Here is a 27,249-nt window from a genome sequence, read left to right on the forward strand (position 1 = left end):
GATGCACAGAGGGGATCAGGAAAGTCTGTACTGCATTACGGGTGTTTTGCCAGGATTTTCTGAAACAGTTGCATGCTGCAAGGGTGTCAGATTAAAAAAATAAATAAATGAGACCACCGAACCTCAGCAGTTTGAAAGACATAAAAATCAATGGCATAACAGAAGCAAATGGTATAATAACTCTGGGACTAAGTAGACAATCTCAAGATAGAGATCATAAGGTTTAAACATGGAGACAATTCATGCATATCAACTTAAAAATATAAAACTACTTTCTTCACTATATCCTTGCTTTGCTAAATTTCTTTCAAAAATTAAGATTGTTTCATGTGGTGAAGAGAAATAATAGAGGCAATTCCTGGAAAATTTCAAAGAACCAACATTGAGTAAATTGAATCTTAAGACTTGTTAGTGCTTCAATTCAGGATGTCCGACTTCAAAAATGATGAATAATGTCTGCGTAAGTCCATGTTTTAAAACTAGAAACAAAACATTGGTGGTGTCTCTAAGTTATAAACATCTCAAATGGAGCTAGGAGAGATGGGAAATCAAACCAAATCATGGACGGAAGCTGAAGTGAATGTTAGAAGTGGATCAGAATGAAAGCAATTTGAAATAATCACGAAGTAGAGGAGAGACCTGTGCCAAGAACCACAGTCATACACGGACAGTGTTGCTGATGAGATTTGAGCTCTGATGACCACAAACACTGTGGTCATTGTTTGGACTAAAATTAAGGAGGTAAAATTCCTTCTTTTATATAATATGAAGAAAATATCTTTCTTATGAGACATGAAGCACTGGCATTGCCTCTAGCTGTTCTTATTAGTTTTAGTTTTCAATTTGACAGAGTTTAGAATCATCTGAGAAGAAAGTTTCCATTGAGAATTTGTCTGATGTGGGAAATCCTTCTGTATATGTTGTCGCTTTTATTGGTTAATGACTAAAGAAGCTACTTTGGCCTGTGATAGGGCAGATAGAGCTAGGAGGGAAAACTAAACTAAATGCTGGTAGAAAGAAGACAGAGTCGGAGATGACATATCATCGCTGAAGGAGGCAGATGCCAGAACCCCGCCAGTAGGTCAAGACCTCATGGTGATGCACAGAGATGGGTTGATATAAGATGTAAGAGTTAGCTAGAAATATGCATAAGCTAATAGGCCAAACAATATTACAATTAGTATAGTTCCTGTATTATTATTTTGGGTCTGGGCAGCTGGAAAACAAAGAAGCAGCCTCCGACTACAGTTGTCCAGATCTGATTGCCCCACAGACATGTGTATGAGGGATTATCTTGGTTATTAAATGATGCTAGAGGGTCACAGACTGCTGTGCGAAGCACAATGCCTAGGCAGGTAGTCCTGGGCTACACAAGCAAGGTAGCTAAGCAAGAGCTTGTGTGCGAGCCCTCAAGTGGTGCTTCTCCATGGAGCCTACCTCCAGGTTCCTGCCTTGAGTTCCTGCCCTTAATGATGGACAGTGAACTGGAAGTAGAAGCCAAACAAACCCTTCCTGGGTTCATAAAGATATGGAAAAAAGAAAGTCTATAAGGAAATCAAATTTATAAACAAGTGTTACTTTACAAGGGAGGTGCTAAGAGTAAGGATAATCTGATAAGCTGTGTTTCCTGTTTCTTAGTGTTGGATATGTCTGAGTTCTTCCTAGATGATGCATTTTAGGATTGTCGGGATCTTTCAGCTCCAAGTCAGAAGTTTTGGCCACCAGGTCCTGTTTGTCCCCACCCTGCTTTAACCGGGCTTCCCTCATCCTGACCAGGACTTAGTGACCTGCTTCCATGATTGTCCTTGCAATCTTCCCTTGTCACTCGATGTTTTCCCAACTGGTGTCATCTGGGTCTTTGTAAAAGTGGAGTTAGAGAAACAAAGGCTGACAGGAAAGTAGCATCTCTCCGAGAAGAAGGGCACACAGAGACCTGAGCAAGAGGAGTTCTGTTCACTGTGCAGACCTGGCAACATATCCACCAGCCTAGTGGAAACTCCACAGCAAAGATTGCCACTAGTGGAGTCCTGTAGTCTGCACAGGCTGGCCTTGTCACTCTGCTTATCCACTGTCCCAAGGAGTGTGACTTTGATCCTATTTGGGGACAGATTCTTCAGGTGACAACTAGGGTTATAAACATCTAGTTGTCACCTACCTCATGGTGGGGTGAGTCCTCCTTCCAAAGAAAAGGGCTGAAAGAGTGCTCAGTTTCATGGTGAGTACAACATGGTTCCCCTTAAAACTCAAGCTGTATCAATCACAAGTTTTCTGTCTCCATGGAAATGAGAACTTTAATGTCTCATGCCACAATAACCTCCTGGATTCTTAGATTCCTGCTTTTCAGAAGCTAGAAGCTACATCTTATTTTTCCAAGATACTTACTACACTTGACATGGAGAGGGCCTAACATGTATTCGAAGAAGTGATAAGTTCAAAAGATGGATGGATGGATGGATCTATCAGTTGGATTATCAACCTGTTCATTCTCTATTCTGGCATTGATATATTAAGGGATATACATTGAATATAGCAAGGAATATTATGGAGTTATAAAAATAATTTAAACATATTTTAAATATTAGAGACTATAAAACACTGTATGAAAAGTAAGATATCTTAAGCTATATTTTGAACTTACACATTTTAAGTCACAAATCTATCCCAATCATTAGTATATCACATGACCTTATGAATAGATAATCTCTTTGCGCCTATTATTTTCCTCCAATTTCCGCTATCGGTTCACAGATTGAGAAATTTCACACTAGTTTTTAAACCCATGATATCCTTTATATCATTTGTATTATATAATAAAGCACAATTAAGTTGAAAATTGTGGAATTTTATTTAATGATCCTTTTGGGACAGGGCTTATTAGTGCAAGGACTTCCTATTGTCTCATCAGGTAACATGGTCTCCATGGTGACCTCATGTGTAAGATCTTAAGACACTGACTGGGATATGAGCAAGTGGATGGGATGAGAAGGCCTTTCTCTGTGGGTGGAGACAACTGCAGCCAGGTTGGAAATTCAGCCACTGGGCTTGGAGGAAGGAGCTGACACAAGGGAGCTGAGAAAGGAACTCCCCTGAATTATGTGGCTGTTATTGGGAAAAGACAGACACAGAGAGATGTCAGACTACCTAAAAAGATTTTCTGTAAAGAGTGGTTCTCCAACCGGGTGGAACTGCATAGAAAAAAACAAAGGCCATGACCAGCAGAGGACAATAAAAGAAAAAATATACAAAAACAAATTTTCTCCAAGCAAGCAGGTTTCATACTACACCGTATTCTCAGGAGGCATACTATGCATTATCTGGTTTCCTTCAAATCCCATCAAAATTGTTTTTTTCCTCTACATAGGTAAATTTCTCTTGAACTGAGTAGGCAGATTTGAGTAAGTGCTTCTGAATACAGACTTTAGAATAGAATAGTCATCCCCATAATGACCCCTTCCATTCTCTTCCTAGTTATGGACTTGTCATTTTACATTACTTCTTTCTTGGATCAGAGTTATGGATATGTGCCTGCCACTGACATTCATTAGTCATTGGTTCATTCCTGCAACAACACATGAGAATCCCTTGTCCTGTACTAGGAGGTGTGTCTGCCTCTGGGAGCACAAGGTAAGCTCCACCTTCTGTCCCCTGGAATACTGGAGTGGGAGGTTATAGAGCTGTGTAAGTGAGCAACTTGAGGGGCAGGTGGTTCATAGCATTTTACAAGTGTGCCCTCCCAGCACTGGGCAAGAGGCACCGTTAAAAATCTATGTCTAACAGTGGACCTTAGACATTGCAAATGCTTAACAAGGTGTTCTGAACCTCTCCACATCATTCCAAGGTTGTAAATAGCACAAACGTATTGCACAATCGAAACGCAGAAATGAAGGTTGAGTCAGGAAGACAATCCACTTTCTCATGGGAACAGGGTTTCCGGGGCATAGAGACCAGTGGGCCATTTCCCTTGTCACTGGCCCTTCCCTAGAAACCACCCTGTGCTGCTCCCCATTGTGCTACCTGAAGAAAGTGCAAAACTCACTTCATGTCTGCTTTTTGCTCAAGGAACTTCATCCTTAATGACACCACGATTATTTTCTGAGAATTCATACCAGCATTATTTGATGAGATTACAGTAAACGACTTGACAAACGTATCAGGAAGTGTCCAGTCATAAAAAGGGGTGGGGTGGGGCTGGAGAAGTGGTTCAGCGGTTAAGAACACTTGCCACTCTTGGAGAGGAACTGAGTTTGGTTCCCAGCACCCGTGCCAGAAGCTCATAACCATTGTGACTCCAGCTCCAAGAGACTCACACCCTCTTCTGGCCTCTGCAGGCACCTTCTCTCACACTCATGACATACATACACATACAGATACACACAGGCGTGCAGTAATAAGAACAAATCTGGACGAAAACACAATTCAAGTCCATCCCTAGCTATGTAAGGAGGCTAGAACAAGCTGACCAGGACCTCCCAAGCTCTGAAGGTTCTATGTTAGCTGGACTAGAGAAGCAGTGACAAGGGATTGGAATAAGCTGGAAGTTCCTGGGAGGGCACAGCACAGGGTTGGACTGAGCATTGAGAAATCCACACCAAGGCATTGAATCTTTAAAGAGAAATAAGAGGCAATTAGGTCAGGCTGGGGGCCACGTTCTTTCAAACTGCAGATCATAGCAAAATGGGTACATAAAGAGATAGTGGCAAAGAGACACATGAGCAAGAGCAGTCATCTAGAGTCCTCTGTCTCTATGCTTGTATCCCTATGTGTTCCTCTCTCTCTCTCTCTCTCTCTCTCTCTCTCTCTCTCTCTCTCTCTCCTTCTCTATGTGCATGTGTGTATACATGTGTGTGTATGAGTCTGTCATGTGTTCATGTTGTTCTTGTCTCTATGTTGCATGCTTGTGGGATGACGCCTCTGGGAAAACACAAACTCCAGTGTGTATCAAGATCAATCCTGGTCGCTAAAGCACGGAGATCAACTGACTGTTCCATCCTTGCCCTTCCTTACTACCTAGGAGTTGGCTGAATGTTCAGAACAAATTTCCCACTGCTCATCTGTTTATTCATCTATTCAATAAATACTTCTGACTGGCTAGTAGGTGAAAGAGTGCTTTAGGCGCTGAGAGAGAAAAAGACAGATTGGCCCCATCCTTGTTCCTGAATGATCTGTGTCAGGGGGCAGACCTCAGCTCCAGAGAACAATAGCACCAAAGACATTGATTTCAGCAAGGGAGTCTAGATCACTTTTTCTTTGTCAATAAATTTAAATGGGGATGTGGACAATAATCAATGCCATGGGGCTTGCAAACCTTTATCAAGGAAATACTTAACTCTGTTGCTTGACACCACCATCGCTGGACAGTGGAGCCAGGCTAGTATTGTGAGGATTTGGCTTTTAAAAGATGACAAAATTTCCAGATTTTCATATAATACCATGGGAAACATCAGTCTTAAACTCTGTGGAAAATGAAACAACTTTTAGGTAAAAAAGAGCAGAAAATGGTTTTTCAGGGGCAGTGGAATTTTTAAGATGGTTCACAGAGGCACAAATGGCAGAAGAATTCAGTAGAGCTTGTAGGTGCAAAGGCTAAATGATGAGGGAGGTGTCTCAGGAGCCAAAAATAAGACAGGGCATCCATTGAGCCAAACTACCTCTAGTGTCTTTGAGAAAGTATATAATGTATATGATGTGTGTGTGTGTGTGTGATGCCACTTTTACTTATTTTAGTCAGTTAATATCTATCTAAAACATAAATGTCTTGGCATTTAAATGAGATGGTCTAATGAATATTTTAATGTATGACCACAAAGGTTTACGATTCCTTCCATGTACCAAATGTTTAATCCTTACAGCTAACATGTTCATGCTAAAAGTTCTATATTTTTACATTTACCAGTGGGCATTTTCAGCAAAACTTCTTAGGTATTTTTTTAACCACTAAAATCTACAGAAGCATAAATTTATATTCCAGAGTAAAGCCTTTACAATCAAGCTGACAATTCAAAGCTTTGCAGAGGCCAGGCATTAATAGATAGTGACTGATTTGGTCTGGAGTAGTCATTCTCAACCTTCCTAATGCCGCAACCCTATAATAGGGTTCCTCATGTCGTGGTGATGCACAACCATAAAATTATTTCTTTGCTACTTCATAACTTCCATTTTGCTACTGTTATGAATTATAATATTAATATCTGACCTGTGACCCCTGTGAAAGGGTCCTTGAACCCCCAAATAGGTTGCAACTGCATGTTGAAAATTGTTGGTCTAGAGCATTTTATTTCTGCTATCTTGTCAAGTGCCTGGGTCTCTGCTGCTTTATAACCACTCATATGTAAAATAAAATAAAGAAGCAGAGAACAGTTCCAAAGTGATGGATTGAGCTAAAAGTAAGGTCCATCCCCATGGCTCAGAGAGGCCCTTTTTGTAAAGGTTCCACATCCTTCAAAAACAGTGCCGTTTACTGGGGACTGAAGCCTATGGAAGACATTTCATAGTTGACTACCAACAACCTCCATGGCTCATCCCCTCAACCCCTCAACACACACACACACTTAGGCACTCACAAAAGCCTCCCTCTGAGAGTGTCATTCTGGAGAACTGGAGAAAGAGATGAGAGGAGTAATCGTGGGCAACTGGAGAATGATGTCAAGTGAAGAAGTTTACCTGGAAAACAGACTGTATGAGGTGCTGTGTGGCTATATCACTCATTGGCAGTAATGCTTAGGGCAAGATTTTCTCTTTTTCCTTTATTCTTTTGTTATGTTGAATATATTTGTACATTGAAAAACATTAATTATATTTACTAAAGGAAAGAAATTCATACTTTTCTAGACATGGGTGTAGTCTGTGTAATTCCTACCTATTCATTCTTCTTCCATCCTTATGACCCCCATAGTTCTCCTCTCTAGAAACATCTACACTTTCAGGATGACTGATAGTTGATTCTGCATTTGAGAAGAAACAAATTTGTCTTCTGTGTCTAGCCTACTTCACTTAGTATAATGTCCATGAGTTCCATCCTTTTCTCCAAAAACAAGAGAATTTGGTCCTTTATCGTTGGATAACATTCCACTGTGTACTGCATACCACATCGTCTTCACCTATTCACCTGCTGACAGGAACCTAGGCTGACTCCATATCTTAGTTATTGTGAATAGGGTCATAATGAGCCTGGGAATGCAGGCTTCTCCTTAGTAAGATGGTTTTACTTCCTGTGAATTTATATGCATGAGTGGGTTAGCTAGATCATATATTAATTTTAGTCTTCTGAGGAAGCTTTCACACTGTTTTCTAAAGTGACTGCACGAATTCAGATCTCCATCAGTGTGTACAAATTCCCGTTTCTCCACACACTCACCTAGTGTCTCTTCTGTTTCTTCTGTGAGATCAGTGATTCTGAGTGGGGTGAGCTCCACCTTCTTTACACTTCCGCATTTCTCAGGCAGTTAATGCTATTCAAAGATGGTCATTCATTTACTGGTCATTCGTATTTCTTCTTTCAAAAACTATTCAGATCATTCTGCTATATTTTGTTAGACTTTTGGAGTTCTTCATATATTCCGGATATCAGCCCTCCATCAGATAAATAGTTGGCACGTATTTACTCCCTTTCGTTTTCTCTTTGCTGTGCTCTTTGTTTTGCTATCTAGTTTGGTATAGTCCCATTTGGTATAATACTCACTTTGTCTTCTTGGGCATCCAGAGTCCTATCTTGGAACTGGCATCCATGCCGATATCTCGATGTGCATATCCTCGACTTCAGTAATAGTTTCAGATTGTAAGATCCTACACTATTGGCACTGATCTAATTTAACTAATTTTTGTACAGGGTTTCAATGAACTTCAGTTTCAACTTTCTGTGTAGACTGAAACATCTTTCCCTGCACTATTTATTGAAGCATTTGTTTGTTCTTCCTATCCATGGACATGGGAGGTCTGTACATGTTTTAATATATATCTTTCTCTCATTGGTGTTTCATAATTTTTATCACAAACATCTTTACTTCCTTGGTTAGGTTTATTCCTAGGAATTATCATTATTAACATATTATTTTAACATACAGTTGTAATGAACTAATTAGTAATAATAATCCTTAGGTTCACTCATTGGGGTAGCTTCCATTGTTTCCTCTGTAGCAAATTCATTACTGTTATAAAAGGACATACCACATTTGTATGCTTGTCTTACATTCTGCAACTTTACTGGATTCATTCATTAGCTTTAATAACCTTTGTGGAGTCTTTTTGAAAATAGAGGTAATTTCTCTTTCTCTCATAATTGCAAATCTTTTATTTCTTTCTCTTGCTTGATATGTCTTGATGAGATGAAATTTCTAGTACTGTAATGAGGAGAAGTGGTGAGAATGAACAAGGTTTCTTCTTCATCTGGTTTGATGCCAGCTATGAGTGTGCATGGGAGGGGGACTGGTGAGCACTGGATGCTTCTCTTCAGTCATCACACATCACAGATGGGTTGGTTGGTTGGTTGGTTGGTTGCCTGGATGGCTGGTTTGGTTTGGTTTTCTCCACAGCATAATGGTATGAAAATACACATGTCTGCATAGAATGTTACTAAGTAATTTAGACTACACAAAAAATTCTGAACTAAACTAAACTGTATGAATGATGATGGCATTATCAATGCCACTGTTATTCTGGAAGGCTGAGGATAAAGAGGGCTGGTTATGGAAGCAATGAGACTCGAAAAGAACGCATGTCTAAAGGAAAAGAAGAATTATTCCTGAAAAGAATTTGTGATCTCAATTAACAGCTGCCTCCTCTTCCTTGACCTTTTGCTGGCTGACTTCTCTTGATCCTTCAGGTCTTAGCTTAGAGATGTTTACATCTAAGAAGGTTTTTTTGACTCTCAAATCCTGGCTAATTAATTTCTCCCCTGTGTTCTAAAGCCTCTATTGTAGCTCACCCTCATAGTTTCAGGTTGATAATAATGTTGAACACCGGGGTGGCTTGGTTTTCCTACATTTTAAGTTTGATTCTGGTTTGTATCCCTTATTGGAGAACTCCAGTTTGCTCTCTGACATCTCCAACTCTTGAACCAATATATAGTGCACAGAAGAAACCAATAAATAATATGATGTATAAAGATTGACTGAAAGGTTTAAAGAGAAGACACTGTAAACCAATGAATATCAGTCTACCAGTCCTTCTTAGTCTTAGACTCCTAGTTCAGATTGCCTAGGTGATATATTTGAGACCCTTTCTTAGAGTATAATGAGAAATTCCGAACACATGAATACACACACACACATATATGTATCAATGACATACACCATGTTAGTACCTCATCATTCCATTAATTACAAAATGTACAAAAATACAAATATTTAAAGGTAGTAAATCGCAAGTTCTCATCAGAACTTGAATTTGACAATATCATTTCAGTGTTCACATGATTAGTGTTATCTTGAATCCAGAATTTCTTGTTGGGGGACTTTTATGCTTCTCTTCAATTTTCTGTGGATTAGTTTAGTCAAAAATAGAAAAAATATGCAGATTATTCAAATATATATTATTGAAAGTAGACCTTCAGGGTAACCTTTGTAGAGTGAATCTTCTCTACCTTTAGCACACCCAAAATACCACAGTACTCCTAGACCTGATGCTGCAGTGCTAGATGCAGGAGTCAAGTCATCTCACCAGGGTTAACACAGGCACCATTGCCCTTAAATTCCAAACACAGAACAACACAATCAGAAAAAGGGATGCCAAATGTCAACTCATCTGAGGTTCTATACCTTATATGCTCCTGACACATAGGTCCCCACTGATGTGTCTCCTTGCATTTCTGCTCCTTGCTAATTCAGCATCACATGGAGATTTCCTAGGCAACTGCTATGACCATAAAGAACTTACCTCTTCTCACTTGGGCATAGAGACCCTATTGAAGCTAAATGAAGATCATTTAGTATAAACGTACTGTAAAGGAAGCTATTCCTTATGAGGTACTTAGCTATACAACAAAGTCTTCCTTTAGTTAGACAGATATCCCTTTCAGCTCTGCATTCAGAGACAATCAGAATATACTCAGTGTGTAAGTGTAAACTCAGATAAGGTGATCCATCCATACTTGACACACAAGTGTGCAAATATTAAGACCTCAGATGAAATACACTCCATGAAACGTAAGAAGACACTGCAAAATGAGTAAGTTGCAAAATCATAAAATTCAAAGACCTATCACTTCATTTCCACATCCCTTGATTCCTGGTGCCTCCCATGTGCACCTCGTCCAGATCGTTCAAGAAATCTGGTGATCTCATTTCTAATGAGAAACGAGACAGCCACGACGGAGCCCTACATTTTCTTCAGGGTTATAGATACACACTGCCGAGCCCAGATAGTTATGAAAGTGCTAGAGATTAGAGCTCAGGTCTTCAATGGCACCCCCTCACTTTGTTTTTATTTATATACAATACAAATTTCTTTCTACACAACACCTATAACTATGATAGAATCAGATGTTCTTTAATAGCCTGATGATGATGCGAACAAACTGTTAAGAGACTAGATCCCGTATGGAATGCCTGGCTCCACCTGTGAGGAAACGATATGCTGTAAACTCGCATTCCCCAACACATTGTCAGTAGTAGGAAAGCTCATTGAAAGAGCAAACAGGTAAACTGCTCACTTACTTTTCAGAGGGGAGGAGGTTCCCACATACGGTAGCTCTATCTCTTCAGTCCACCCCACCTTCGAGGAGATCTGCATCCTCTCACAGATGGTGTGCTGTGCCACTGGGGCTGGTTGGCTGCTGACGGGTGTGTCCCTCAAACTCTTCAGGTGCTGTTGAACTTCAGCCAGGAGGACAGCTTGTATTGCTTCAGTTACCTGGGAGAGTTTTCATTTTCATGAATTATAGAATATTATTCCAAATTATAAGCAGTCTTGTAAAAGCCCAGAACTTTGAGTTTTTCCATAAATAATACCAGCCTATTCTGCTAAAAGCCACATGAAATGTCTCTCCTTATGAGTAAGAGTAGCGATGCAGAGAGAGACTCAGATGCCTAAGCTGCAGACGTGGGCCCAATCTTACACAAGTTACTTATAGCACCCCTCTAAGGCTCAGGGAACACTACAAAAGGACAAATGAGGTGAGCCAAAATATGGGGTGACAAGCTACAAGATGCCATTCCCTAGACCCAAACACTGGGCCCACACTAGACCTACCCTATCAACCATCAGTCAGCACAGGGGGAGAGGTTTAAGGGCCCTGTTTTTCACTTCGGAACTCTTAGCTATTGGTAGATGCTTGGAGACAGAAGTCACTGCTTTTAGTTATGTGCCCGTAGCTGAGCCCAACAGGCTCCAATTGTCTCCACACATATGGTCACACAGATGGCCCCAGTTGATCTTATCATATCACAAAACCAAACAAACAGACGGGAACATGAGAAGGAAATCTGTGGGGAGGAGGCCAGGTGGACGAAAGTGGTAGGTGGGTGGTAGGTGGGTAGTAGGTGGGTGGTAGGTGGGTGGTAGGTGGGTGGTAGGTGACATAGGTGAGAGTGGTCAGTACTCATGACAGTCATGCATGAAACTAACTAATAACGATAAAAACTAAGATGTAATCAAGGAAGGGTCTGGGCACCAACAGCCTTGCACTCTTTAGAAAATGCAAGATTCTGAAAGGGCACTGGAGAGGTGTCTTTAATGACTCTGTCTAATGATACTGTTTTCATGTTTCTCAGATGGTGCAGAAAACTTCCGTACTGTTCAGATCCACCAGCAGTTGCCAGGGACCCAAAGAAGCTGAAAGAGAGATGTGAGGAGAACATTGTACAAAGCAGCTCTCTAAATTGGCTAATTTTGTGTAAGGAAACGCCTCAGAAGAGGACAGTTCAAATCGCAAATCAAGTGATAACTAATTCTGCTTCCAAGAGAATTCACATCAGATAAGGGGCTACCCCTGCTAGGATGAACCCAGCTCTCATGGCTGCTCTTCTCTACCCTGCTCTTTGTGTATCCTTTTGGGACATCTCTATTCTTTGCCTGATCCCTGCCTATACTTCAAGCTTGGCAAAGGGAATGGTCTAGAAAGTCATCTTGCAGGATAAGAATAACTGCCTTCTTACATTCTCAGGGAAGAGGGGACTCAATGAATCTTAGTAGGAGGCATCTCCTCTGATAGCTAGAGGCACGCAGACAATGTCATACCTGTACAGCCTGGTCTCTCCAGCAGGAGATTAGCTTCAGAAGTGAGATGTCAGCCTCGGGTGTGTGGTACTCATTCCTACCTAGACATGAAGAAAACTCATTTCAGTAATGCCACTCAGGCTAGGTCCCTGATGCTGTCTGCACAGTAGGACCACCTGGAGAAGATTGCTTCTACAGACACCAATGATCAGGTCCGACCTTACGGTGGAGTGTGATTTAGCAGGTCCAAGGATGGGAACGGGCCCCCAGGACTACTCTGGGAAAGTATCTCAGATGACTTTCATACAGCCAGAATAATTAGACAGACAATGTCACACCACGCTTATTTTTATACTTCATTCATCCTTCTACTTCTTTGCCAAACTAGAACAAAGCACCAGATTTTTCTGCTTCTTACCTCCTCATACAAGTCAGCACCCATCACAGGTAAAATCAGAGACTGTATTGCTTGTGCTCATCCAGTCTTTCCTCTCCTACCAATGGGTAAAACGCTACTGCTTCATGCTGTGTGTGAGGCATTGTTTCTTCCAATACCCTTTCTCTCTTTGCCTTAAGTCAGTGAGAAGCTCTAACCTTGAGGAAGGGCTCATTCTATGTGTACCGATCCATACAGAGACTAACAGTTCATCACACAAAAGAGTAATTAATAAGAAATAAAAGTGCCCTTTTATTAATTGAAAATGCATATATAATCATCGAAATGAAAAATATCAGTCACTTAAGGCTTTCTGATGAGTGCAGGCATCATGCAGCTCGAAGTCTCGATAGAAAAAAGGGAAGCATGGAGGAGGCTTTCTGTGGTGGGAAACTGCAAATACACTTGTCTTTTAGAGTTAAGGTACTAATTCATGTTTGACATTCTAGTAACAATTATTGAGATTAGTTTTTATCCATTATATTTTCTATCAATCATCCTATACAGAAACAAATTACACAAACACATATATAGTATATATACATTTTGTATATGTGTGTATATTACACATGTATATTTCCATTAACTTACATTAGTGATCAAAGAATGGTGATGAAAAAAACATACAAGGTATAAAGTAAATTAAGAACATAAAAGAAGTTGATAATAAATTGCTTGGTTACTACTATAATGTTTTTCTAAAGAAGTTGAAGAAATCAATCATGGTACACAGACCTGTGTCCCAGAACAGCCTCATTCTGAATACACTTCCCACATCTCCACGATGCAGAAGAGGAGATTTCTTTTGATCTCCCTCCTCCCTTCCTCTCTCATCTTGATGACCTTGTGACTTCACCTTCAAAGCTAAGGCTTGGTCTCAACTGTAACTACTTACTGGCATCATGGGGCACTTCACAGTATGCTTTAATGCGATGTTAAAATTTTAATATGATAGAGATACCAGAGCCAACTTTTCTTGGCAGTGTCAGGGATTCATAGAATTAATTGCAACGTCAGGGGTAAAGATGAAAAGAAAACATCCCAGTCTTGTCAGCATTACTCAGCCACCGTTTCTGCTAACAGGAGTGGGCACTGCTTCCTGTCAAGCCTTGAAAAAGAGAACTCCGCTGTTATTTCACTTTTCAGGATTTGGATTTAAAAAAAATCAATCACCAAGAACTGAATCCTTTCCCTAACCTCCCCACTCATCTCATTTCTTTGTCTACTGTGGAAAGAGGGTATGTTATTTGTCTCAAGTTTCAACTGCTTGTGACATGTGTGCATATCTGTGCCTATGCAGGTCTGAGCTGGACGGAGAATGTCTTCCTCAATGAGTCTCCACTTTCGTTTTTGAGGCAGGGCTTCTCATTGAACCTGGAGGCTCACTGAGTGACTAGGTTGCCTAGCAAGTAAGTTTCAGGGCTTCTGGTGTCTCTCTTGGATTTCAATCATGTGAATCCATCCCTGGAATTTATGTGAACTCGGGTCCTCATAATTGCATGGCAAGCATTTTGCTTACCCAATCATCTCCTCAGCTCTTAATCTTAATTTAGTCTTAACTGTTAAAAAATGGAACCCAAACACCAATAAAACACTAGTTCTTAAGGCTGTTCAGCTGCAGACCCACAGGAGAAGCAGGAACACCCTAGGATCTGGTTAGTTATTCCGTCTTTATAGAAACATACATGTTAAACCTTAAATTTGAATCCTTCTCCTAGTCCTACAAAAAATTCAAACTAAGGAAGTATCCATATTAGCTTCTACATACTAAGAGGATGGCAGGAGCTACCTAGAAGGGATGTAAAGGCATGCAAATGAAGAGTGATTTGATGAAGAGAGAGGGAAAGGGAGAGGGAAGGGTCAGATCTGCATGGCAAAGCTGTGTCTCTGGTTACCAAAAGTCTGACTGCCATCTATTCATCTAATTTTAAGGGGTCCCATTTTTCCCTGGGGATAACAGAACCTTCTTATGCTTTCAATACATAGGGTTCTTTATATATCAAGTGAAACTTTATATACAAACCATTAATAGAATTTTTGGAACACACCAGGACCCCATAATTGAATGCTATTAGTAAACTCTCCTAAAATCTTACATTTTCATTTTCATAGTCTTGTAGAGTCACTGTGCACCACAGCTCAGTGGTGCTTAGCTGCAGAGGTAGCATTGCATCAGGCTCGGGACCTTATTCTCATTTTAAATAGGGATTTAATAAAAACGAAAGACATTCCTAAGGGTGTGTACATAGTAATCTACAGAGGAATTTGAACCCCACTTGCCTATTTCATTCATTTCTCAAACATCCTTCTAGTCAGCAAGTACCCTTTAGGTCTACTCACTTGTCAATTTTTTTAAACATTAATCTAGAACAATTACACAATTCTTTCTAGACACTAGACGTAATAATGAATAAGACTGTCATAGAAATGAGAAAGATCATTATTAGTGTAACAGTGTCTGGAGAATGGCACAACAGCGGAAGAGGTGGGATGTTTATGGAAGGAAGTGGGGCAAGATGAAGAAGGTTTGGGAGGATGGAGGTGAATGGAAGGACAGCAGGCAGGGCTCTGTGGACACCAGAAATATGGACAATCCAGACAAAGGCAGAACCAATGCTGAGGTCTTAAGACCTACTTGTCGTGTTGCTTAAGGATAAAGAGACAAAAGTAGGTGCAACTTCATTCTGGACCAGGACATGATGTGTGGATGTGGCAAGTTGGGCAGGGTCTTGGGATTAGGGAAATGATGTAGCTTGTATCCCAAAGTGAAAAAGAAGGGTTGGGAATAGAGTGTAAGAGGCAGGGGTAGGAGTAGGGAGTGGTTAGGTAGCAACCTACTATAGCCATATCAGGGTGAAGGGTCACCCACAGGGTGTGATCACAGTTAGTCAGAAGAATCAGACTCTGGGATGACTGGAAGCTCACACATGGGATATGAAGTTGAAGAAAACATGAGACAATGGCATCAAAGTTCTGGACCTAAGCAACAGGACTGAAGATGCTAAGACTTGGAGAGGTAAATGGGAGATGTATCAGCCATTTTGCATTACAATGCAATCTAAAGGCTGAGACGATTACTCAGAAGAATTTGAGATGGTTCCACACATAAAAATAACCTCCTGAAATAGCAAGCAAACTCTCTGATAGTGGTTTTGGGGAGGGTGTAATAAAGCGATGGATGCGATCAATCTTCCAATAAATCACACAGGACTCTATTTCCAAACATTACATCTGCTGAGAAGTCTCAGCAACTTGGACATCTAGTGCCCCATAGATGCAATCTATGCATTTTACAGTTACGTATTTAAGCATTGCCATCCAGTTACAGAACTATGGTTTTATTTTATAGGAAAGAAATATATGTTTGTTTCATTAACTCTCTTACCATTTTTTAGGTGACCATAGAAGCTTGACATACTTAAAATATCACTTCCAGGAAATTTCCCCTTGTTGTGAACAGACTCCATTTTGAAGGGTCTGTTGAGAAAAAAAGTTTTAAGGGTTATTGCTTTAAAAGTATGGTAAACTCTTTGATAAGCTGAAGGTGCATGCTCAATACTACCTTAGCAAATTGGGGATTGAACATGACTTATTTTCATCATTGTCTTCTACACTTAATTTCTCAACTTTGATCGATCTACATTCTCAACTGAACTTCAGATCTTAGCTCATCAGAATGAATTGTGATCCCCTTTACAGGAGAGGTCTTGCTACTATAGAGCGAGGTATCTGACTGCTATGACTGAGTCCTAAGGTTCACACCCACCAGGGAACACTCCTCAAGCACCATCAAGTCCTGTGCTGGGTCATTGTTCCTGACATTCTCAAGGATGCTGCCACAGGTTGTTTCTTCAGAACTCAGTGCAGTCACGCAGTCTGTTGGAATCTTTCTCAGACTGCACAACTATAATAAAATGTTGGCAAAATCGACAAATTTGTTGGAAGGATTTGAAATAACATATCCAGTAATACATTATTTTGATTTCTCAATAAAACATAGCATCCTGGCTCCAGTCAGTCAGATTCAGAAGAGCTGACTTAGAAAAGCTCTCATTCTGACACCTCCATTCCAGAGTTCTTTGAATGGGCAGTTGGGGTTTTGATTTAAGAGACAGGGTTTCACTGCCACAGATCAGCCTGCCTTTGCCTCTGCCCCATGTGGAACACTAGGATTAAAGACATGCACCAACACACCCAGTATTTTCATGGGTAGGGTTTTTTTTTGAAGCATAGACAGTCTTGTGACAACTTTCTAAGACCCTTTAATGGTAAGCATGCTAGAAGCCCCTGAACCCACAGCACCCCAGACAGCTTTTCCACCCCAGAATCCTTATTAAAAACACCCTCCTGGTGGAATCATAATCCAATGGGGGTGGGAGGTGGGGAGTGACAGCCTAAGATCTGCAGAATTTGAATAATTCTTAGCATCAGTCATTCCCCAGCTCACTTTGTAAATGAGGAAAGGCAGGTTAATGGTGAGTCCAAAACCCCACGGTAGTGCCACAGTGGATGCAAAAGGCTCTCTCCCAGGCTTTCAGGCTCAAGACTGAGAATGCAGTTTAAGCATACTTCATTGTTGTATAAATGTTTAGTAAGAGAAAGGAAAAAGGTTGCCTTTAAATCTACCTTAATTTTGTCGTTAAGGATACAGATGTGGGTGGGATTTGAGAGCTCAAGATGAGCAGAAGAAGCAGCGTCAAAATGTGCACACGAAGCAGAACTCCCTCTCCCCGTCTCTGTTCTCTCTCCATCAACACCAGCAAACTGGATATTAAATGCCTGTGACACAGCAGCATTCTGGTGTGAAGTTTATGGGGTCTGCCCCAACAGACCAGAAGCACTAGAGCGCTGGAGCTCTGTCACACAGCCTCTAGGACAGACGCTTGCTGACCCGAGCTCCAGCTCATAGGAAGCAGATTGCAGCGACTGTCTGCCCTGCAGCAAGCAGGTCGACTTCTGTCCTGGAAGAGCATCACAGACTTGCCTCACCCTCTCACCCCTACCGCTCATACCACACATGCTTCTCCTTGGCTCCTTCCTTTACTCCAGCAGTCCTTACTTGTCTTATGTGTAGAGTTTTTACTATTTGAGTGAGTCCCTGCCTCAATCCAAAAAATCTGTTTTCTCTGTCTTCTGTACGTCATAAGCTGTGTACATACTTGAATAAGTATTTGGTGAACTGAATTCCATTTATTAAAATTAGAATAAAAATGTAACCGTATATGTAAAGGGACAACATGGCATCTGCCAAGTGTTAAAGTACAGCTGCCGTCGTTACTGGTGAGCCAGACCTACTGTAAGGCAGAGCCTTGCACAATCACATCACCCCACCTGAATATGCAAAGCGCAGGTTGTGGTAGGAGTTAAGAGATAACATTTCCAACCACCATAAGCACCTATTTAAGAATTATTAATGTATAAACACATGTAAGTACATATGTAAATATGCATATGTCAATTCATCTATGCTTTCACTAAGCATCTAACCCTATGGCTTTTCTAGCACATATGAATACAATGCATATTTGTTGAGTAAATGAATATTATTTCTAATTTTATTTTTGTTTTTATGTGTGTATTCAAGTGTATGTAATGTGTGTGCATATGCAATTAGAGACCATAGGTCAATGTTAAGTATCTTCCTTGACCTTCTATTTTGAGACAGGTTTTCTCACTGGCCCCAGAACTCATCAGTTGTGCTAGGATAGCTGGTCGGCCAGTTCTAGAGATCTACCTCCCTCTGCATCTCCAAGGTTGGGGTTAGAGGGACCCACTATCACACCCAGATTTCATGTAGGTGCTGGGGACTCAATCTCAGGGCTCCATGTTTGTATGATACCATGACATCTTCCTAAGCTAAATGAATATTAAAACATATAGACATATAATTACTCTCCAACCCAAAGAAATAATGGGGAAATGTATTTTCTTTTAAATGAGTTATGAATTTAAAAGTTGTTTTATCTCTAACCTTATCTCCCAGCAGAAGGAAGATGACAGCGCTGAGCACAGAGAATGATCATAACGGCTTTGATGTCTCCATTAGAACCATCAGTCTCTCTAGTGCTTCTTACCTGTCGATTTCGCAGGGCAAATCCAGAGGCATGTTTACTAACTTATTAACTAAAAAGAGTCTTTTCAGTAAATACGCTATAGTATTTGATTGCTGCAAAGCATCACAGTGATTCTCTAGGTCTCTGGGAATTCCAGTCTGGTTCGGAAGTGTGGCTGTGTATTTATTTGACAACTCCAGAACTTTTCTGGAAAACAGGTTTACTCCTGAGTACTCCTTCATTTCAGAACTGCATGCATCCCACCCGGGTAGCATCAGGGAGAAGAGGTCTTCATTTGAAGCGAGTCCCAAAGACACAGGACCCTGTAGCTTTAAGATGCTGAGATGCCTGGTACACAGGCTGTCTAACTCTTTATCCACTCCCCACGGCAAAACACAAGACAGAAACAATTTCGCCATGTCTATTATGAGGCTGGAATCCACCTTTCTGGATGGCTTAGGGCGTGTCTTCTTGGAGCTCTTCATTTTCTTCTGTCTTTTAATGCTATCACTCTCCTCTGGAAGTTTACTGGCATTATCTGCAAGGGGCAAGCTGTCCCCACTGGACTTGCCTTGTGCCTCGGCCTGGAGAGAGCTACATGAGGCTTTGTTTCTTCTTATTGTCAATGTTTTCTTCTCTACTGTGCTCTTGGCTCTCCTCAAGATGTCACTTCCATAGAACGATACAGAATGGTCACCATCACTGATGGGAGTGGGCAGCAGTAGTTCCACAAGGTTTTCCAGATCAAACAGCAGAACGTGGAAGCCAATGTGACTCCATTTTGTTTTCACAGGCAAGACATTGAAAGGTCTTGGGACTGATGTAGCATCAGCAACCTGAGAGGAAAGATGTCAGCATATCAGAATTCATAATAAGTATTATGGATCTATGATGCCATTGTGGAAGAAGAAGAAATCTTTAGTTACAGTTAAAGGCAAGAATTATTAAGTCCCACTTTAAAAAAAAAAAGCCATGACAACTGTTTTTTTTTCTTTTTCTTTTTGTTATGAAAGTTCCCTTCTAAATTGAACATTGTAGATTCTACTGGCAACTGTTATAAATGTCCCTTTCTCAAAGAATTTCCCCTAAGTAAATTTGAACAGCCCTAGATCAGAGTCTTTTTAAAAAGAAATCATTTTGTTCATGTGTGTGTGCCCGCGTGTGTGTTTTGCATGTGTGCAGATACATACACAAGGCAGAAGACAGCCACCTGATCTGGAGTTGCGGTCAATTGTGAGCCACCATATGGGTGCTGGGACCAAACTCTGGTCCTTCGCAAGAAGAGTACGTGCTGTTAACTGCTGTGACATCTCTCCAGCTCTCTCCCATATTATGTGTGTGTACACATATGTATACACACATGCATATGTATATATACAGTGTGTGTGTATGCCTGCTGCACACATATAACAAGTGATACAAAGGGAACTAACACTGAAGAAATCAAGAAGCTGCCCCCGTTTGGATCCCACAGCGGTGCGTGCCTTGATAATAGGGATGCCCCCTAGAGCTAAGGTCTCAAGTTTATGATTCCTTTGCTTTCACTTAATAACTTCAGCATGTATCTTCAACAGACCTATTAAGAGTCACTGACAAATGTGTGTGCCATAGCTATTAAATTCAGCAAAACAGGGCAAATCAATGGAATGGGAAAGTTCATGTTCCCGTGAAAGTCAGGATTGTGCCAGTTCAATAGTCTCAAAATCAGAAAACACATCGAAAATTATACTTTCCCGCATTTCTCATTATAAAAAAATGTTACCTTCTCTGCAAAAATAAAATAATTATCTATGATTTTTTTAAATTGACAACTTTTATGACTTTTAAATTTTAATTACGTTTTAGTTTTTACTTATGGATCTGAGCTGCAGCATCAAAAGGCTTTCATGTTCTTCTATCCTGGTGTTCATCTGCCCCAGTGACTGCTGTGAATTTCCCCATTGCTCACTGGTCTAATTACTTGGGACATCAATCGATGTATTTATCACCACTGGACACAAAATTGTGTAATAACACTAAAAACAAGGACAACATCTAATCAAGTAGGTCACCTTACTTTGGTCATCCCTCTGACCTTCAAAGGTTTCCTATAAATCAGAAAGCACATGTCAAGTTTCAAGGCATGTTTCTCACTTATTTAGATAACAATTAACATCTTTTAATAGTTTTTTAATAAATGTTCGAATTGACATCTTTCTTTATCTGATTACCATGTGCTGGCCTTCACAGTACTGTGGGTCCTTTTGCCTTTACTTTTGTTCCTTCTTTTTTTTTTATCACTTGCTAAAAGTTTCTCAATGTTGATACGTTTCTTAGAGAATCAACTTTTAAGTTTGTTTTAGCCGCCCGACAGAGTAATGTTTTCCTGGAGAGACAATTCTGCTGAGTACACTCTTTCAGATGGTTTCACCGCATTTTGCTGGTGTTATTCCGCAGTCCCTGCCTTCCTTGCTTGCAGCAGAGAAGTCGGCGGCTCGTCAGCTATCACTCCATCAGTCTGCTTTTTCTTTAAAGACCCATTTGTTATGAACATCCTGATGGGTACAGTTTTTTCCATATTTCAGCTGATTCCTTCTCAATTGGGTTGTAAGATTATATTTTTGCTTCTTTTCCCCACAAATCATGCTTATTTTATAAGTGGCTCCACTTTTCAGTTCTGCCTGTGATTTCCTGGTTCTTTATGTGAATCTGACTGCATGTGATTGTTTATAGGAAATATTGTTGGGAGAGCCCCTTGAGACACAGGGTAAGGGTACATTCTCCCAGAGAAAAATTTAGTTTGTTCCTGCATCACATACTGGGTTGTCACCCACAGGGCACTTTTAAAGTAGAATGTTTAGTTAAATGTTTTTCAATTTTTGAATATATTATGAATTCTGACTCCTACATCACAGTGTTCAGTTCTCTGTCAAAACTATGTTCCCCCATCTTCTAAGGTGGAGACCAACAAAGGCACAGAGTCTCATTTTCTTGTTGCTTTGTGGAACACATCCTCAGCCTTGGTTCAAATTTTCCCTGAGTGTGCAGTGTCTCAGGAACGACAGAATTGGGCTATTACCAACATCTTTTCACCGCCCTATTGGTACACTCTCTTTAATCACCCAGGGAGGGGTTAAAGCTAACCTAAAGTCCCAGGGACACAGCCACCTTTCAGCCTTCTTCATAATTTACTGAAATTGTATTCCCATTTTGATTTTAGCATCTCAGGACTTCCTTAAATTTCTTGATAATTCAGCTAAGTATTCTTTTCAGAGATTAAAAAATATTTTGTCTATTATTTTGGGGGAATCTAGTAGGACTAATGTTTAGGATATTAGCCTAAAATTTGACAAAAGTTGGGTTTTCAAGATCAATATTTTTTTAAAGTCGGTTTTCATAGAGAAAATGAGCATCTTATATATCACAAAGCCAACATACATGGTGTCTGCTGCCTGGAAAGCAGCTGGTGTTATATGTTAAAGTCTAGAGAATATTATATGCCATCTAATATTGAAATTATTTAAAACCAATTTAGCCCTCAAGACAATTTCAAAGATACAGAGAGTCATATAAAAACAATGTACAATACAATTTTTTTAATGCCTGTAAACTACACAATAGGCTGTGGCCTAAATAGCCATTGTCTAAATACATTAGGTCTGTACTCCTAACGAACTGTCAAGTGTTTGCTAAAGCATGGATGCACCAAACATACGATGTCATGGCAAGAAGTCTGCAGGCATTGCTGACGGGGATGACTGGGCTTTGAAAAATACAATCCCAATTATGAAGATATGGATTTATCATCATCTCCTTTTATCTATTTTTGAAATGTTTACAAAATTCTATGCTTTATTATACTGAATGATAACTTCTTTTTAAAACAAACAGTCATCAATGTTGTCAAAGAAATAGAGCGAATTGATAAGGCTTTGGCAGGCTGTGGTTTGAGCTTCAGGTGCCCTCAAAGGCCCTGTGACAGTGTGTGATCCTGAGTTTCTTGTGCAGGTTGGAGGGCCCTGCAGCAGCTGAGGTGAGATTGTTGGGGGTGTCCTCTGAAACAGAATACCGTGACTCTGATCCTCGCTTTTCTGTCTCTTTGCTTCCTGGCTCCTAGATGCTGACCAAGTTAGCTCTACCATAAGCAACACCCTGTCCCCCACCAAAGGCCTGAAATCAGCAGAGCCAACTGACCTGAAAGCAGTCACCATCATACACCTTCCCTGCTGATAAACGATGCGTCTCGGGCATTTTGTCACCTAAAGGAACGCAGGCTAACACAACATACACCGCCCAGAAAAGCGCAGGAATAGAAGCGTAAGAACAAAAATTAGAAGACAGATCAGCAAAGATTAGGAGTTTGGGCAGATAAAGAACTGAACAGATTAATTAGCTAATGGCTCCTATCTCAGGGCATAAAAAGGAACAAGTGTAAGTAAGGTCTCATAGGAGACAAGCTTTAAGCCATTTATCTGCACACACATACACACCATGACCCACAAATAAATACCTCCTCACTCTCCCCTACTCATGCAGACACAAAATTAGAACATAAGTTAAAACACAGTAAATAACAAGTCAGCCAGAAAACCGCTGCTCCAATGCCCGCTAAGTATGCTGTTATTCTTGGTGACTTAAAATCCAGTCATTAAGCTCATTCTTATAGTTCCCTTAAGCCCGTGTCTAACTTACATCTGATCAGAGAAATTCACTTAAGAAACTGACTCCTAAGTGAGAAACAAATGCCTCCAAACCTATTTGAGCCCATTTAAGCTCTAATTACAGTTCAGTCAAAAGTCACTCTTCCAAGATCAGCCCTCGGCCTGCGGGCTCTTGTGCACCGGGCGCCTCACTCAGAAAGTTCTCACTCCTGGTGCTTGTACTCCTGAATCCAGTATCTCTCTTGGAAATTTTCTGGTCATGAGTTTGGAATTGGAGAAGGCAAGAGATTTTGATTAAGCTATGTCCACAGACACATAGAAATATGTGTTTTGTAACCCTTCTATACACGCACCTAAAGCAACTCAATGTGTTCTGGGTATTTAAAAATTCTTTGAAGTGGAATCTCAGAATGATGAGACAGAGATACCTTAAAGTGAAGGAGAAATTGTTAAATGGCTGCAGCAAGCGTGTCCCAAGATATACTTGGAAAATGCAGGTGTGCAGGGGAAACTATTCACCCAGCATTTGTAGTCATTATCACAGAAGTAGGAAATGTGCATGGGCGAGCTTCAGTGAGAAGCATTTCATAACTATCTTAGCTTCATTTTTGTTACTGGGATAAAAACCCTGACAAAAAGCCACTTAGTGAAGAAAAGACACGTTCCTGCTTACAATTCCAGGTCACAGTCCATCACTGTGGAAAAATCAAGGTAGCTATTTCAAACAGCTAGTCACATCACATCCATAGGTAAGAGCTGAGAAAATGAATGTGCACATGCTCACTTGTGTTATGGAATACTACTTTAACTATGTAAAGATGTGTGACATTTGTTTATGCTGCATTTGTTTAATAATATATTGCTTTGCCTCCCTAAGACTCCTTATTGGTCCAATAAAAAGCTGAATGACCAATAGCTAGGCAGTAGAGGAATAGGAAGAGCTAGCAGGCAGAAAGAATTAAAAGGAGGAGAGAGAAGGGAGAGGAGAATGAGGGTCAACCAGACATGGAATAGGACATAGAGAATGAAAGAAAGGTTAAAAAAAAGGTAGATGAAGAGAAACAGTTAAATTAAATTATAAGAGCATAAGACAAGGCTGAACATTCTTAACTAGCAAGTCTCTATGCCATGATTTGGGAGCTGGTGGCCTGAGAAAGCCTGCCACATTTAGCATTCCAACATGGGGCTTGAATCTCCACATAGGGTCTGTGAAAGCTGAAAAGAAAACAGATATGGCTCCTTTAAGAGGCTCTGCTGTACATCAGAGCACGTAAATGACTGGTGTGCTAAGTAGAAACAAGCTACAGAGAAATGTCTGTCACAGTGCGGATACCAATTTTCTAGAGCCAGGGTGGCTGAATGCCACTCTCAGGCAGGACCCTGGCCATAAAGCTTGGCTTTCATGGATCTGATCTGGACAGAGCCAACCACCAATGCAAAGTCTCTTAGCAGTTTAAGGTTTGGCTCATGTGGTCAGAAAAGGCTAGAGACACACAGTAAGGACATGACCAGCAGAAAAAAATCTAAACAGATTACAGTGTATTTAAAAATGATCATAGGCTCAAGAAAGAAAAGAAAATGTCTATAGACAGTCATAAAAAGTAAATCATTTATAAATAATAAGTCTTTAAAGACAGAGGAAAGTAATATAAAAAGAAAATGGCATGTAAAGATGGGAAATACACAGGGAGTCTGGATCCTGTATGGTGTTGTGCTGATTGAATTTTTTGAATGTTAATGAGCGAACAATGACAGCTGCTGAGAGACATTGGGTTGTAAAAGGGAATGCTGAATTAAACCAGGGTAGACACTTTAAGGATGCCTAAACTTTAAAATGGAAGTCAGAAAATGTATTATGTTGGAGAAGAGGTTATACTTTTGTTTATACAGGAAACAAAAGAATGCAGATTCCTTCAAGGTTAATAGAGATCAGGTTTGACTGGGGGAGACATCATGAAAATCTTGAACATGAAGAAATAAACCAAGAAAACCTAAAGACAGGTGATATATATACTGATCACTCTGCATGGCGATAGTTCTGAGACTAGACAACAGATGTTACAATGAGTTTTCCCAGACTTGACCATTATCTCAATTTTCTCAGGGTCCCCTAAAGATGCCTCCACCTTTGGACAACAGGAAGCAGTCTAGAGAACACAATGCCTACATTGTGGAGTGGGTGGTTTTGGTCACGCAGTGGGTTATGGATGTTTGTCATCATTTAGGGGGATATAGAATATAGGATAAAAAGACAACCATTAATCTAAAATATTTTTCATTGGCATGGATTTTGGCATATTGATACAAATTTAAAGTTATTTTTATTATACTGTATGTATGTTTCTACTTTTGTTTGGGGTATTGTGCTTATGCAGCTCATTTAAAAATGTAATGTATAATTAAGAAATACAGATTCATAGCTAGTTATCTATAATAATCAAACTTGTAGTCATATTAGGTATGTTTTCAAGATTAGACGGATGTATTTTGGATAAACACGTGCTCTTTAAAGACAAACAGAATAGGGCATTTAAGACATTTAATAACCTAAGGTTTTTCATGACAGTGAGAGATGTCTGCTCCTGGCAGCACCAATCTACTTCATTAAAGAATGATAGGCACTGGTGAACTTCTATATGGAGTTTGCTTTCATTATGGCAAATCAAGCTATTTGGGCAAGAAACTGTTCTTGCCTTGACTACTGACAGCATAATGTACAAACTGGATATGCAGGATACAAAGGAAAGTGACTGCCAAACTTTATCATAGCAATGAGGGACAGTCCTTCAAAATTCCTGCTTCACAGAAAAGCCTGTCAGATATCCAGGCCTGTAGGCTGAAGATGGATGCCTCAACATTGCCAAGGAACCTTGGGTCCAGGCAGCCAGATGTCTCCATTGTTTTTATAGTTTTGGAAGTGGCTTGTAGTGCGCTTCCTGTTTACTCAGGTGCTGTGGGAATTCTTTTAGCCAATAGTCTTTAAGATACCAGCCCACTTGGGTATGGTCTCTTATATTCTAAATGCAATCGTAAAGCTTGCATATTCCCTCTTGGATGCTGGATTCGATTTCTGTTCCCTATTCATGCAGAGGACTGTGATCTGTGAGTCTACCCCTGAATAAAAAGCCCTTTATTATACTCAATTCTGAGCTGGGGTGGGAATACTTTATAGTGTCCATCTTCTCTCAGGCAATGTTATATCTTTCTAAGGTCTTTGATGGAATAGAAAACTAGTTAATTACAGTTTTTCTTAGTTATGATAGAAGGTAAATTAGGTACAGAGCTTTGGACTCATAAAGATAGGATAGATAATAGAGTTATTTCTCCAGATTTTCCAAATAAAAATAACGTTAATGTAAATCTTACTTGATAACAGTTCTTATTGCATATAGTTTCACTATGTTAAAGCTAAAACCATTCCTTTTGTTTTACACAAATGGGGGAAATGTTATGGAATATTTCTTTAACTATGCAAAGGTGTGTTACATTTCTTTATGCTGCATTTGTTTAATGATGTAAAGAAGTGTTGTTTTGCCTGCCTAAAGCACCTGCTTGGTCTAATAAAAAGCTGAACAGCCAATAGCTAGGCACCAAAGCTAGTAGGCAGAGAGAATAAATAGGAAGAGAAAAGAGAGGAAAACGAGGAGAATGAGACAGAAAGAGAAGGAGATGCCTGGGACCAGGCAGGCAGCTGCCAGACATACAGACACGGAGTAGGACATACAGAATGAAATGTAAAAAAAAAAAGCCCCGAGGCAAAATGTAAATAAAGAAAAATAGGCTAAATTAAGTTATAAGAGCTCATGAACCAGCATAAGATGAGGGTGAGCATTCATAACTAATACTAAGTCTCTGTGTTATGATCTGGGGACTGACGGGCTGAGAAAGCACGCTACACGCTTGTTCGTGCTAAGCTCCAGTTCTCTACTCTTACATAGTTCGGGATTCCCTGCCTAGGAAAAGTGTTGCC

At 40.2% G+C, this 27,249-nt stretch overlaps 1 protein-coding gene across 2 annotated transcripts in view; it reads right to left on the minus strand.

The window, feature by feature from the left end:
- Wdr72 (WD repeat domain 72) overlaps nt 1-27,249 on the minus strand; it is a 154,356-nt gene that overhangs the window by 63,441 nt on the left and 63,666 nt on the right. For both annotated transcript variants that reach the window (XM_075967751.1, XM_075967749.1), the window contains exons 14-17: nt 18,661-19,475; nt 15,972-16,063; nt 12,172-12,251; nt 10,650-10,845 (exon numbers count right to left, since the gene is read on the minus strand). In XM_075967751.1, coding sequence (XP_075823866.1) covers nt 10,650-10,845; nt 12,172-12,251; nt 15,972-16,063; nt 18,661-19,475 — 1,183 coding nt within the window. The remainder of the gene's footprint in view (nt 1-10,649; nt 10,846-12,171; nt 12,252-15,971; nt 16,064-18,660; nt 19,476-27,249) is intronic.

Source organism: Microtus pennsylvanicus, chromosome 3, assembly GCF_037038515.1.
Source record: "Microtus pennsylvanicus isolate mMicPen1 chromosome 3, mMicPen1.hap1, whole genome shotgun sequence".
Lineage (NCBI taxonomy): Eukaryota > Metazoa > Chordata > Mammalia > Rodentia > Cricetidae > Microtus > Microtus pennsylvanicus.